Source organism: Oxyura jamaicensis, chromosome 1, assembly GCF_011077185.1.
Source record: "Oxyura jamaicensis isolate SHBP4307 breed ruddy duck chromosome 1, BPBGC_Ojam_1.0, whole genome shotgun sequence".
Classification (NCBI taxonomy): Eukaryota; Metazoa; Chordata; class Aves; order Anseriformes; family Anatidae; genus Oxyura; species Oxyura jamaicensis.
In genome coordinates, this window is record NC_048893.1 from 113,570,448 (window position 1) to 113,584,746 (window position 14,299).

Genomic DNA, 14,299 nt, shown 5'->3' on the forward strand with positions numbered 1-14,299 from the left:
AGTTGAAAGCGTTAGTTTGATCAAGGGTTGGTTGGACTCCAATCTTGACCCTTCTCTATGATCCTGCTCAGAGAAGGATATGATCCCCGAATAGCTCTCACTGAGGTAATTTTGCTCTTGGCAAACCATTGTGTATGTGGAGAGAATCCCTGATTAAATCCTACCTCTTTGATCCAGATCTGCTGAAAAGTGTGGAAGTGCCAAGACTTGAGCTCTGCAGGGAAGTGAATCCCACAGCCTCTTAATGTAGGGAGCAGTTCTCATTCCAGGCTGGAGCCACGTTTTCATTGGCTTTAACGCTACGGTAAACATCTGGGAGATATTTGCAGTAAAATGAAGGCTGAAACTGTAAACGCTTGTATAATCCAATATGCGTACTCGTCTCCGCAGAGTATTGCCAATGAGTGATTTTGTTTCTGGAAAGAAAGCCTCGAGTCTCACCCTGTCATTAATCCCTTTGAAAGGAAGAACAGGAATCGTTCACGAGGTCTGCACTGTCTCCAAGTGACTGACAGAAAAGAGAGAGCGCCCAGTGTTTCTTCCTTAGAAATCCGCTCTTTTTCTTTAGGGAAAAGGGAAGAAAATGCTGTTTGATGTTGACAGGCTGCAGAATTGGCCACTGAGGGCTTGAACTCCACCACTGCTGCCTGCCAAGAGTAGAAAGTACCCTATCGCTCCCTACGTACACATACTTCAGAGCACAGTGAATGAGCCCCTTGGGTGGAACAGATGAATTTTTAATGTAAGCGACCAGAGCACAGTTCTAAGGAAAACAATACAAATGCCAGGCACAGGAATTTGTAGGTGACTCTTGCCCTGTTTAGGGCTTGCAAGTAATTTTTGTTGATTATTTCTAAGCAGCTATGGACAATGATCCTACTTTGCCACGGAGCCTTGCTGCTGATGATACACAGCTCATGAATCTCTCAGGACCAGATGAAAACTTACAGTTTTCACCCATTTATCTCATGTAATCTTCAATCTTTTCTGTATTAGTTTAGTGTATTTAATGCAAGTTGTCATGGGAGAAAATAAAACCTTTGCCATGAAACCTGCTAATGTCTTGCTGCATGTTTTTCAGTATGTGATGGTGGTAATTTTTACACAAAAGGTTCTGTCTTTTCTCCTCCCATCCTAAAATACCAACTTTGGGAAGATGAAAGGCCCTCAAAATAGGTAATTTCTGTGTGAAGCATCCTGTTTTCACTTAGGCAAGAGTCTGAAGTGAGTCAAAAGTGGTGTTGTGTTTTCTGGCTCTCCCGTTGCAGAAACTTAAATCCACATTCTGTGGCTTGCACACAGCTGCATTGCTGGTACAATGGCCTGTAGTCTTAGGTTCTGATTTTATTCCTTTTACATTTTATTTATTCACTTTTTATGCATTTTATCATTTTACTATTACCACTATCTTGCTAGTGAGCTGATGCTAGGTGGAAAACCTAGGCAGTTTGGTTGCAAGCTTACTGAATTGCATTCAGGCTTTTAAAGGTTAATTTAAAGTAGAAAATCTCTTTGCAACCAGTGAAGGAAAAGAACAAAGTGAAATTGCCATTTCCCAGGTAACAGGACTAGAAACAGAGGCGGCATTAGTCAACATACCGCGTACTCCCCGCAGCTTGAACTCGAATGCAAATCTGTTCTGCTGGGAGCGCAGCGGTGGCCTGACTTCCCTCTGCTCCGTGTGCACATTTCCCCGGGGAATAAGCAGCATGGAGATGCCAAGCTGCTCTCCCGGAGCAGTGGGGTCTGAAGCAAGTGACTCATGGCTGCACGACGACAGCATCTGACGCAAGACACACACACGCACACAGGGGACAAACTGCTGAGAGAGGCAGTTCGTGACTGCGAGGTTTATTCCTGCGCGCAGGAAAGGCCTTGTTCTTTCCCAGCTGTTAGCAGGCTTTACAAAACACGTTCGCGCAGCATCTGATCCAAAATCTACACCCAGCGATCTTCAAGGTCAACTGTTAAAAATCAGCTCCTGAAATCTCTGCGAAACCAAACCGTTCAATGCAATGAGGTAACAGTTTTCCTCCCCTCTTTTTCCCTATCTGCCTTAAAAAATGAAAGAAAAGCAAAATGAAAACAGCATATGCATTTCTCTAGTGCTATCACTGCGGCCACACGTTGCACTGTATTGCACCGTAGCTGCTTTTGTCTCCCACTTCACAGCTTGCCAGAGAAGGGTTTAGGTCTGCTGCTGGAAACATTACAGCTGTTGGCAAAGAGGTAGGTGTGCTTACTCGGCTACCTCTAGTGAATGATTACAAAAGCACTAAAAAGGGGTAACCAGAATTAAACACCTAACAATATGAGTTACTTTTCCCCAACGTCAGGTAGTAGATACTAAGCACACTGGGAACGGATCCCGAAGGCGTAAGCACGAGCATCCAGGAAAAAAATGCAAGCTGACCCTCAGCACTGTAGCTCCCTTAGCAAACCAACGGAGGCCTCCTGCTTCCCTTTCATTAACTCCAACCATGGAATTCAGCGGACACTGGAAATAAAACGTAGACAACAGCACCAGTGGAAATATGGATGTCCAGTTGCTGGGATTTGTCCAAATAGAGTGTTTCACCTGAGAATTTCACAGCGAAGTGGTCTTGCATAGTTTTTAACAGGAGCACTGTCCTCGTGAAGGAGATGATGTTGAGGATCAAGAGTCCGAATGCCGAACAGTGTTCAACTTGTGTTCAAGCATTCTGAGGAGAACTTTGTCACTAATGACCCATCTCTCACCTTGACACTCAGCCCCTGGTGTGTTATTCCATTCCCGTCCATAAAACAGTTCGCGTGAGGACTGACAGACTGGGCCTGACAGCTGGAGGCTGATACATTTCATGATCTCCTCCCTCAGGCCCCACTGGGAAGACATTTTCGTGAAAATGCTCAGGATATAGGGAGTTTCTGCAAGTCTGTGATAAAGAACAGAGTTGAATCAGAGGTGTACGAGAATCGATAGCCCATTCGTGCTCTTCTGATACTGTCCTCTCTTAATACAAAAAATGACTTCTTTATTTATTTGTTTTTAATTGCTACAAGGCTAGACTACTCTGGGGTGCGGGAGGGATTATTTAGGTCCTCGTCCTGCAAAACTACAAAGGCAGTAAGAGAGCAGTTTCCATGACTGGATCCGGAGTACAGAACTGTATGTACTACTTCGACCATTAACTGCCCACTCTCAGGACTGTTTCCCTCAGTTCTGTTGAAATGAGTGCTGTGAGTGCTGTTCTCCGTGTGCTAATCACTAGTGCAGTCGATATGGGTGTAAGTCCAACATTTTTTCTGCAGGCTGTTTTTTCACCAAAGCTGCAAGCATGTCAGCCCTGCTCGTTTGCAGTTCAGGTTCATGTGAGGGTTCTGCGAAGCGGCACTGGTGCTCTTTTTGTCCTAGAGGCAGCAGCCCCACTTGCCTGTGAGACGCTTTGGCATGGCCTTCCTAACCCGCTCCCTGCAGAACAGGCTTGATGGCAAGATCAATTTTTAACAATCTGCTTTCTTTTGCTGTGAAAATGGCTCCTTTTCTGCCATTATTGGCAATTCCTGACAAAGTTGATAATTTTAACACAGGCCAAGTGAAAATTTGGTCTGAAACTAGAATGACAGTACCCTCCTAAGGCAAATGCTGCTAACAGTTTATTATCACCGTTCCAGTCATAAGCTGGTGCTTTGCAATCTGACTTAGCAAACATTCAGCTGAGCACCAAAAATCAGTATCAAATACAGGTGGTCTGCTGATGAGGAGCGCACTGTTATGCTCTGTGCTGGTCCACTCCTGCTGCCTTGAAGACTTGCTGAGAAAAGGAAAAGCTACTGATAAGATTTTTACATAATCTCGACCTTTTGTCTTCTGATAAGGCCTATGATTTGGAGAATACATATACAATCCATATATAATTTTACAAAAATTTAAGACCCTGTCTCTATGCATCTCTTGTCAGCCTGAGCGCTTCTTCTTCTTGGCAGTCCCGTATCTTTTCTACCACGTTTATGTAGAAAATCTGGACTGCAGGAGACATTGGTAGCTGACATAGTCTGTCCCCCATTCCAAGGTGAAATTAAATATAGCTACCAACATTAAAAAAGGTATTTCTTTCACTAGTTATGAAAGGCAAACAAATTGAAGAAGAAAACTCAGCAATCTTCCAAAGCAATCTTTTCCTGTGTTTTTCATAATCTTTTGCACGGTGGAGGTAAGCCCTCCTTTATGGACATAAAAATTGACAGCACTCCACCAGAGACCCTCCCCATGCTGAATATGCTGCAAGGATTACTTGCAGGCTAGGCTTGCAGACTGTATTTTTGTTCATGCCGTCCAGAAGGTGATTACCTTCACTGCAATACTGATACTGTTGACTCACGTTAAACTGGTTATTCACTGTAATCTCACAATTTCTTCACGCACTGACAGCTGAAATTCCGGAGGACAGCGAGACAAACATCAGAGGGCAGCAGCCTGTGCAACAAATGGCCCGCACAGATGTTTGTCCTGTCTGCCCACGAGGGCAGGAAAAGATGTGTATCTTCTTTCACTGCTGGCTGGCTAATTGTCATGTGTATTGCCCTAGGTCTGCCACAGGGTGTTTGGCTTTTTCATGCATCGACAGGCAAAGCAGACAAGTGGGGAGATGTGGGAAAGAGGAGAGTTGTAGAAGGAGACTATAGAAAGAACAAGGAGCATTTGTGGGACATTGCCATTTCTTGATAAACTGTTATCTTCTGAACTATCTCTTCATCAAATTAAGATAATCACCTAACTCAAAATTCATTATTTCTGGACAATATTCTGCTCTGACCAAGGAGAACTGGTTTGAGGGGATGGGTTACCTTAGAACAAACAACCAAACACACAAACAACCAAACAACAACAACAAACAGTAAATCTCCATGCATACAATGCCATGCAAAATCCAGTGACAAGGTCAGGAGCTTGAGAAGGTGCCATCCCAGCAGTACCACAGCAGCATCTGTGGTAGCCTAGGATAGCTTCTCTATTTGCCTGTATTTGACCTAACCTAGACTTTTTTCCTTTTTCTTCTAATGAAGCCCCTTGTCACATACTGACTGGTTATTTGCTCTTTGAATAGTCCTATTAACCCCCAGATTTGGAGGAGTACCTGGGAGTTATTATTATTATTATTATTTTCAGACAGAACAGGTTTGAGGATAGCATGGCAGAATGCACAATGACTATGGACTTGAGGCCTCACTTTACTGTCTCCTGTGACACACACTCGTTTTCCTGAGGAAGGGGCCTCCTTCTTAGGCTAAGCAGGGCAAAATCTGCAGAAAACCACTGCCCAGAAACTGGGTGCTCACACGTGCGTGAACTGTATTCTGGACAAGGAGAACTGATTTGTGTCTTGCTTGTGATAACTTATTTTGGCGAATAGGCATAGAAGTTCCCCCGTTTTGAAAAACTGGGTGCTTGATACTCACTCTTGAGTCTCTCCCTTGCTAACGTGCATGGTGGTTCATCCAAGTTCCACTGCTTAATTCATTACATATACACATACAGCTTAGAGTATAAGGGGAGGCTGCAGATACTCCTCTGGGGTAAGCATAAAGAATGTTAGGAGTGTTTCAGACTCCTTCCAGAATATTAAGAAGAATGCAGTAATCCTGCATAGAACGTTTTTCTCCATTTGCTTGTAGAAACAGCATGTGCTCCCCTCTAACAAGTACCCTTTCACAGCCAGCAGCTGCAGAGGAAGGCAGAAAGCTCTGCCTTTGCATGCTCACTGCCTTCCTACCACGGGCCTCAGCATTGCTGCACTGTAGTATCTTCACTCATGTACACAAGCCTCTAGTATCAGCTGCTCTCTGCTACGTGAGACTTCCCTGACCATATTCCTTGCTTTGACGACGTGGTCGAGTAGCTGCTGTACAAAACCTAAAGACGGGCCTTATAAACACGAGGCGTGCTTCCCTTCTTGGGGGAGGAACTTGCTCCGGTGAGAATGTCAGACGTGCTTGGGCAGTTTTTAGAACGAACAGCTGTAAGTGCCAGAACACTTCCTGGCATCTTTGAGCGGTGTATCACTATCACGAAGGGAAAGATAGAGTGGGGGCAGGCACAAAAAGCACAGAGGCAAACCAGTAATGTCAGTGCACAACTGCTTTTACAGAGGCCCAGTTTCCCCTGACAATACAGTGGAACCCACAAGACAGATTTCTTCAGTCATGCCCCAAAGGAATGTATGCCAGTCTGTACGTATCGTATGCGTGCAGTCAGAGCAGAGTGTTACACCCCGTTGCTGGGGAAGGGAGGAAAAGCCGAAAAAAAATGGACAATATCTATTGTCCATATATCAATATCCAACAATTGCCCTCGAAGCTAGAGGAAGGCAGAAGATAGGTTACTCTTCAGCGTTCCAAGAGCTATGGAAAAACACAGGACTAGAACATTTCAGCATTTGTTGTGTTGTGTTTGTGGAGGCTTTAACAACAAAAGGCACATACGCTGTCTGTTCCAAATATATGAAGCAATAGCCACTCATTTGAAAAGCGTAGGACACAGGCAGCGATTGCTATGAAATGAAAAAACAGTGTTTACACTTCAGGCTGAATGAACAAGTAGGTTTCATGTTAACTGATGGCCGTGTGTAAAGGTTCAGGCATGTGTTGCAAAGCAGGCTGTGTTCTCTGAACATGCACCACAAAGAGAGGCGTGCGTAAGCGTGGGTGGTGAGAGTTCAAGTGGGAATGGGACAAAGAGTTTGAGGCAGGGCAGGAAGCCGAGAAAAAATGATGGTAGGTTAAAAGTGGGAACAGGGACTAGGTAGCCATGGACATGGACTTGGGAAATACAGAAAGAAAGAAGACATGGTAGAGCTGCTGGTGAGAGACGGCAGTTATTGGGGAGGTCAGAATAGCTCAAGTCAATGAAAAATTAGAAGAAAGTCAATCACAAAATAAATAAATAAATAAATAAATAAAAGGGAAAGAGGTTAACAGACCTGGAAAGCAGTGTTGGCTCTAGGAATACTAAGATTACTAAGATGAGGAGAGGAGAATAATTAAGGCTTAATTATTCTTACTGCAGAATAAGGGATATGGGGCGTGACTGAGTGGAGGATGATGGAGAGATGGGTGACCAGAAACTGAGGAAGATCACATCTCACTACGTGCCCTTACCCTGCCACACAGATCTGTATCCCCCTGCGACAACCTCCTCCTATGAAATGCTGTTTTGTTTTCCCAGAGTGCTGTATCTTGAGCATGCATGGCACAGATCATTCCCAACTTGAATCGTTGCTCTGACCTTATACTCCAAGGAGATGCGCTAATTTCTGAAATTAGAAAACACCTAATTTTATAGATGATGGAAACACCAGTCTCAGCCTTAACTCTACTGGAATCTAAGTTCTCCTGTAACACTAACTAAAGCTTCAGACACAATGCACTTTCTCTTTCTTTGTGCTAAATTCAGCCCCTTTATGATTAATTATTTCTCAGATATTCATCTGACAGTTTATTCATCCAAGTGTAAGTAGTAGCCAGTGCAAAGAGATTTTTTTTTTTTTTAATTATTATTTTAGCTTTCATATCCTGTCATCAAACACTGAATAAGGTACTGCAAACTAAAGTAGAAACTGTTAAGTCATAAGGCCAGCCTAGAACAAACTCTAAGTTCAGCAACTGGAGTGACAAAAGAGAACACTATGTTCCCTCATTTTCCACCAAATTGCCTATGATGAGGAGAAAATGATTTCATATTGCTAACAAATAATCATGCCATTTCCAGAGTCATTTTAAGGCTAAGAAGAACAAGAGACATCAGGCAGGATTTCTTGTTGCGATCTTTGACTGAACCCGTATCAGTCAGTAATGACAAATGGCCGGAGGAAGATGAAGTTCCCAAACACGTTATCAGGCCCTATCTCCGCAGAGCTTTGATGTATTGTGGCACTTGCCAGCCGACACATCTTCTTTTACTCCTTGGCAGCGCTCTTAAAGATTTTTTGTCTCTTTGCGTCAATAACACACAATCGCATTCACTTCAAATACTGACTGCAAGCGCTGGGGTCTGTCCGGGCGCCTACAGCTTGGGCCGGCGTGCCATGAGGGCGCGTTGCGTGTGGGGCCAGTCAGCCTGCGGTGTCGGCAGCTTCGCAGCGCTTTTCGGATGCCTGAGGAGCTGTAGGGCAGGTGGGACGTTTGGGCTGCCCTCGCCTTCACAGCTCACTGCTGGGGCGTCGACTGTGGGGCGCCGGCACCAAATGGCGGACAGCGCGGGGCAGGTGCGCGGAATGGCGGACACCGCCCATCGCTCGCCCACGCACCCAAGGGGTGCGGACAACACGCGTGGGGCGTCGAGGTGCCCCCGGCAGCGTGCGGCAAGCGCGTGGGGACACCGGGAGACCCTGCGTGACAGGAAAGGGGGCGGGCGGCTGCCACTGGGCGGGCGGCTCTGTCAGCAGTGCTGCAGGAGGCGGCCCTTAGGTGGCCTCGCCGATCGCCTGACGGCCGCGCCTCCGCCACAGCGCGGCCGCCGAGGGAGAAGGGGGAGGCGGCAAGGGACGGGGGCGGGCGAGCGCGTGACGGCCGCGCTCCGCCTCCTGCTCCGGCTCCTGCCGCTGCCCCCCCCGGCGCCGCCACCTCGGCCCGGCGCGGGCGGGAGGCGCAGCAGCGGCAGCAGCGGGAGCGCTGGGAGCAGCGGCAGCAGCAATGGAGCCGGAGCGCGAGTGCCGGGTGCTCTCCATCCAGAGCCACGTCGTCCGCGGCTACGTGGGCAACAAGGCGGCCACCTTCCCCCTGCAGGTGAGCGAGCCCCGCCGCTCCTCCTCTTCCTCCCCCTCCTCTTCCTCCTCCTCCGCGGGGCGGGCAGGTGCGGCGGGAGGACGGGGAGGTCGGGGGGCGGCCGGGCGCCTGTGTCCCCCCCCCGTCCTTGCTTTCCCCCGGCGCTGGCCGTTAACGGCCGGCAGGGCGGCAGCTTCGGGAGCCCTGGCGGCCTCTAACGGCTTTAAACTGAAAGGGGGCAGATTTGGGTTAGATGGCAGGAGGAAATTCTGTGCTGTGAGGGCGGTGAGGCGCTGGCACAGGCTGCCCAGAGAAGCTGTGGGTGCCCCATCCCTGGAGGTGCTCAAGGCCAGGCTGGATGGGGCTTTGGGCAGCCTGGTCTGGTGGGAGGTATCCATGCCCATGGCAGGGGGGTGGAACCAGGGGGTCTTTGAGATCCTTTCCAACCCAAACCACTCTGTGATTCTATGGTTCTGTGATTGACAAGATCACAGAGTTGCCTGTGCCCCCCCCCCACCTGCTCTGCCTGCTGTGGGCTTGTGGCTTACAGAGCTCTGCTTAGGATATCCCATGCAGGGATGGGGAGCTGGGCTTGGCGGCCACTGTGCTAGGAGGAGAAAGGAGAGACCCTGTAGTCCTCACATGTGGTGGAGCTTGCAAAGTCCTTCGCATCTCAGTAGAATGGGAGGACCACTTAAGGACACTGTGAGGTTGGGTCAGATACAGGAGCTTCCGTGGCCAGGGTGTTGAGGGTGTAAGTGGATCCTGGCCTTTGTGGCTGTCACGTGCTGACTTCAGAGCTACAGAATCAGAATATTCTGAGTTGGAAGGGACCCACAAGGAACATCGAGCCCAACGCCTGGCTTCACACAGGAACACCCCAAAATCAGACCATGTATACAAGAGCATTATAGAAATCATAGAATTGTTTGCTAAAGCCTAGGTGACAGTGGGAAAATGTGGGTGTGCTTTGAGACAAGCCTTTGTGTGTCTCGCTGTTCTCTGTTATGAAATGCCTTTATCATATGGAACTAATCTGGAGCCTTATCATAAAGAGATCATTTTTCCTTGACACGAACGTGGGTACACAAAGCGTGCTGTCTAAGAATCTCATTGCCAGAACGGTGTGTGTTGTGACACTAGTTATCCTCGTACGTGCTTAACAAACAGTGGTGTAATCTCACTTGACTAGACACAGGAGATGGTATACTCTGATAAACGGTGTGCTTGAGGCCAGGCCTGCAACACGTTACACATCGCAACCCCTTATCATCATCATCCAATTGTCTCTTGAAAATGAGTATAAGGTCGAGGGTGATATACATATGAAGTCCACGTATTGTAGAGAAATTTGAGTATGTGGAGACCCCTGCCTAAAAGGCTGCCATGATCTGCAGGCCAGCTATCCCTCCTTTCCTAATGGAATGATCTCTAAACTATGCTCCCCCCTCTGCAAACTATTTTTATGATGACAGAAAGGCACACAATAGACCTTATTCCAGAAATCTCCAGTCTCTTAAACTGTTGTCTTTTTTTTTTCTGGGTTAGAGGGTCTCTTTACTGGTCTGATATCCAGGCTTCCTCTGGCATATGAGCCTCTGTATGACTTGGCAAGTTGGGTCTGGTAAAGTGTCTTTAGCTCCTGTACCGTGACACAATAAAATACTACAGTGGTTACAAAGTGCCCTTGGTGTTGTAGCTGGGTTTTGCCTAGGAGGCTATCAGACTTACGCTGTATATTGTTCCTCAGTGTATAGCCTAACAAAAAATTGCTGGAATGGAGCAAAAAGGTAGCTGGGAAATGACTGAATTTGGAAATTTGTATGTAGGCAACCCGTGATGAAGTTGTGCTTGCTAGAAAGTTACTTAAACCCTCGTATTGGTGGAACAGTGTTGGAGAGAAGTTGCAAGTTGCCACCAAAAGAAGCTTTCTTTTTTTATGGTGGTGGTTTTTTGTTTTTATTTTTTGAACGAAGGAAAGGAATTACAAGCCTAAGTCTCTTAATTTAAACTTTTTATACAACAAGGAGACCTAATGCCAGTTCTGAGGATGGGTACAAATCTTCTTCATGGTTATGTTATTTCTCGTTCTCTTGTTTTCCTTGGCCTTTTGAATCAATGTTGGTTAAATGAGGCTTCCTTCGGAGCTCATCAGCAATGAGCTTGCCAGGCAAGATATATGTAGATGTGTGCGCGCACACTGTCTGACAGGCTGAAATCCTGACAAGAGCAGTTCAGGAATCTGCATTTGGACAGCAGCATCCAAACAGAAAACAGGTTGGTATCCCCCGCTGTTTGCAGACTTCTGCAAAAAGATCACTTGTGTTTGAATGTCTTGATACTTGGTGGAAGTCTAAAGTTATTATTTATTGGAAAAATCCAGTGTAGCAATGTGCACAGCACGGAACTTTTCAGCGTCCTTTCTTAACTAATTGTTTATACTTCATCAGGCTTCCTTGCACTAAAAGGTAAAGTATTTAAAAAGCAGGTGCATGGAAAGGCTTGCTCTGTTCAGTATGTGGTAAATTCTTTCTATACAGCAAACAGCAAAACAGAGAGTTGTATTAATGGAAATAGTATAGCTGAGTGAGAAATACTAGAACCCTTTACACCATTTTAGGATGGAATACAATTATTTGTTTATGTAGTTTGAGGTTCTAGATTAACTATTAGGTCTTAGAGGAAATGCATGCTTGGATTTTCCAGGTAGTTAAATACTAGGAAGTGAACTGTCCACAGCTGTGCTTTGAATTCTGCCTCGTCAAAAGTCTCAATGGTTTTTGCTTGCTTGTTGTTATTTACCTTTAAAAGTTCTGAAGGTGGTTCTGAATTATTTTTAAAATAGTCATAAGTTATTTCACAGTTATGTAACCTGAGCATCGTTGGTATCAGGTTTAGGTTTGTCCAGCATTTGAGAGAGGAAGGGTGGTAAAATGTACATTAACTTAGGGAGTTGCTACTGTCAGTAGGTAAATGGTTTTAAACCATCAAAGAATGTTTTCCTTACTTGACTATGACTTGTCATGGTTTTCATGACATAAAATAAAAACGTATGTATTCACTATGCCATCCGACGTTACTTTCACCATATGTGTTTTCTTCCTTAGAGGGATCTCTTACTTGTTACCTTTAACTATCATTTTGACGTACCTTTGCTACCTGACCCTCTAGAGAGTGTAGGTAGAACATGGCAGTAAGCAGAGGGAGCGGTGCAGGCAGGCAAGGCGTGCGAGGCTGCCTCAACCGTGCATTCAGCCCATTGGGCCTCCCTGAGTTTCCAGAAGGAGGTTTGGAAGGACAAGGAAGGCGCAGGAGAGTGTCCCAGCCAATTTCACTGGGGCACTGGACATTAGCATTTGGTGGCCTCTGGGTGAGATTGTGCTTCTTCTGTCTGCAAGCCAGAGACTGTTGGGTTTAGTTTGTGCCTAAGTAACAATGACAGCCAAAGGGGTTTGTGCTTTCTTTTCTTACCTTGTGTTTGATTGCACTAATGGAACATTATTATGTTTTTTTTTGTTTTGTTTTTCAGCTGCCCTAACACAGAATTTGAGAAGGAGGTTTTGTCTCTATTTTGAGTATCTAGTTCTCCACTTCCTTTTTGTACCTTGGAGATGGAGCTAAAAGCACAGAGAAATTATTTAGCTCTGGAAGACAAAATTGTCTTCTCTGAATTGTAGGACACCACCATAACAGCTTCTCCAATACAGAATAAGAAGGCTTTTTGAAATTTGTTCAGTGATTTCCTTTTTCTCCTTTTCTTTCCTTTTTTTTTTTTTTTCTCTGCAGAATGGAAATAGTTGTCTGTGGGTATTGATAAGGACAGGCAATTCTCACTCTTAGACAAGTTCTCAATGGTTCTCTTCCACAGATACTCAGGCTGCATTTTTAGTTCCTAAATTGTAAAAAAGGATGGGAGAACAACTTCGACCAGCACAGATGGTAATTTCCTTGATACTTAAGGGCAGTCTTGAATTGCGTTGTTCAGCCATGGGTATAATGTGCTTTCACGTGCTGAGACCAAAATCGTTATAAACCTATCTCTAATGATTATCTGGTGCTTTAGCAAAAAAAAAAAAAATAATCAGGCTTTTTTTGTTTGTTTGTTTTTGAAACAATGTAGTCAAATGTATCTGCAGGAGGGGGAGAGAGAGAGATGAAGAGGTGACTGCTTGTTCTGTTTTTCAAAAACTACTCCTTTTGCATTAATTCTATGAGTCAGAAGAAGGATGAATCAAAGATCTTAGAGAATAATACTGGTAAATGTACCTACTGGCTCACCCTTTTTTTGTTACAGATCAAAGGCTGAAAAAATAACCCTTAAACAAAAAGTAAATCCAAAGATAAAAGAATATATTTTGTTATTTATAATGTCCAAAAATTGTCCCAAATTACATATCTGAAACAGGGATTGAGGCTTTAGATTCATACTTCAAATTAAGCTTCCTTGCCTCAATGTTCCTGTAAGGTAATCAAGGGTCATGTGAGGTTTTTTTTTGTTTGTTTGATTAAAAAAAAAAAAGGTCACTTCCCTTAGGAAGGCTTATTCGTATCTGTGTAAACAGCATTTTCATGATACGTCAGTGTCAGAACATTTAGTTGCAAAAATCCCGGGAAGGCCACGTTCGGGGTGAGACCCTGAAAAAGACTTGTAATCCAAACGATCCGAACAAGGTGGTTCCACCTGGCAGCTTGGATTTCTAGGAAAAAAGCTTTGCCATTGCTTTTCAGATAAAGAACAGAGGATGGCTCTCACCCTATAGGAGCTCTGATGTCCTGTGAGAGCTTTGATGAACTTCTCAGAAGTTTGTAGGAGATAGATGTTAAACCAGCATGGCAAGCTGGTTAGTTACATATTACAGGTGAAAAAAAACAGAAAAAAAGCATTTTAAGATGCATCAAAATTTATTTTGCAGTGTTTGTTTGGGGCCAGTTTGCCAGTTGCTGTTTGAAACTTTTTAAAAGGAAATAATAATCAATTGCAGTAAATATTTGTAATTTACTAATGTTTTTTATGGTACATTGTGCAAATTGCAACTACAGAGGTGCATGTGCTGATATTTGACATAATATTTACACTGTTATACGTGCTATAGCGAAGAGCTAGTAGATTTTTTTGACATAAATGTAAGCTTTTGATCAAATACAACATAGCAAAGTGGGAAGATAAAGACCATTTGTTGTCTAAAAGAACATGCAAATATTTGACTTCACAGCAAGCAAAATTGCTTTCCCCTGGTTTTCCCCACTTTCTTTGGAAAATGGAGCCTTCAAGAAACTGCAAATCTTACCAAAGTACTGGAAAACCTTGCCTAGAGGTGGATCTGCACTGCTTGTATGGAGAATATCCTGTACTTACACAGAGAATCAGTAGCAAGTGTTTACTTGGTTAAGGCATTTTTTATTAGGAAATGGCATTATATTCCATCCTTAAGGATTGGATTTTTTGATTGTTTGAATATTTGCAGTTATTATGTCTTTTTGTCTGCTCCACATGAAGCAGTTGAGAGGATTTTTTTTCATGTATAAACAAGGGTAGATAACTGTCAATATTGGTCAC

At 44.7% G+C, this 14,299-nt stretch overlaps 1 protein-coding gene across 1 annotated transcript in view; it reads left to right on the plus strand.

Moving 5' to 3' along the window:
* Nucleotides 1-8,670: 8,670 nt before the first annotated feature.
* The window catches only part of PDXK (pyridoxal kinase), a 45,792-nt gene continuing 40,163 nt past the window's right edge, over nt 8,671-14,299 (plus strand). The window contains exon 1 of the mRNA XM_035315925.1: nt 8,671-8,763. Within this exon, the coding sequence (XP_035171816.1) occupies nt 8,671-8,763 (93 nt within the window). The remainder of the gene's footprint in view (nt 8,764-14,299) is intronic.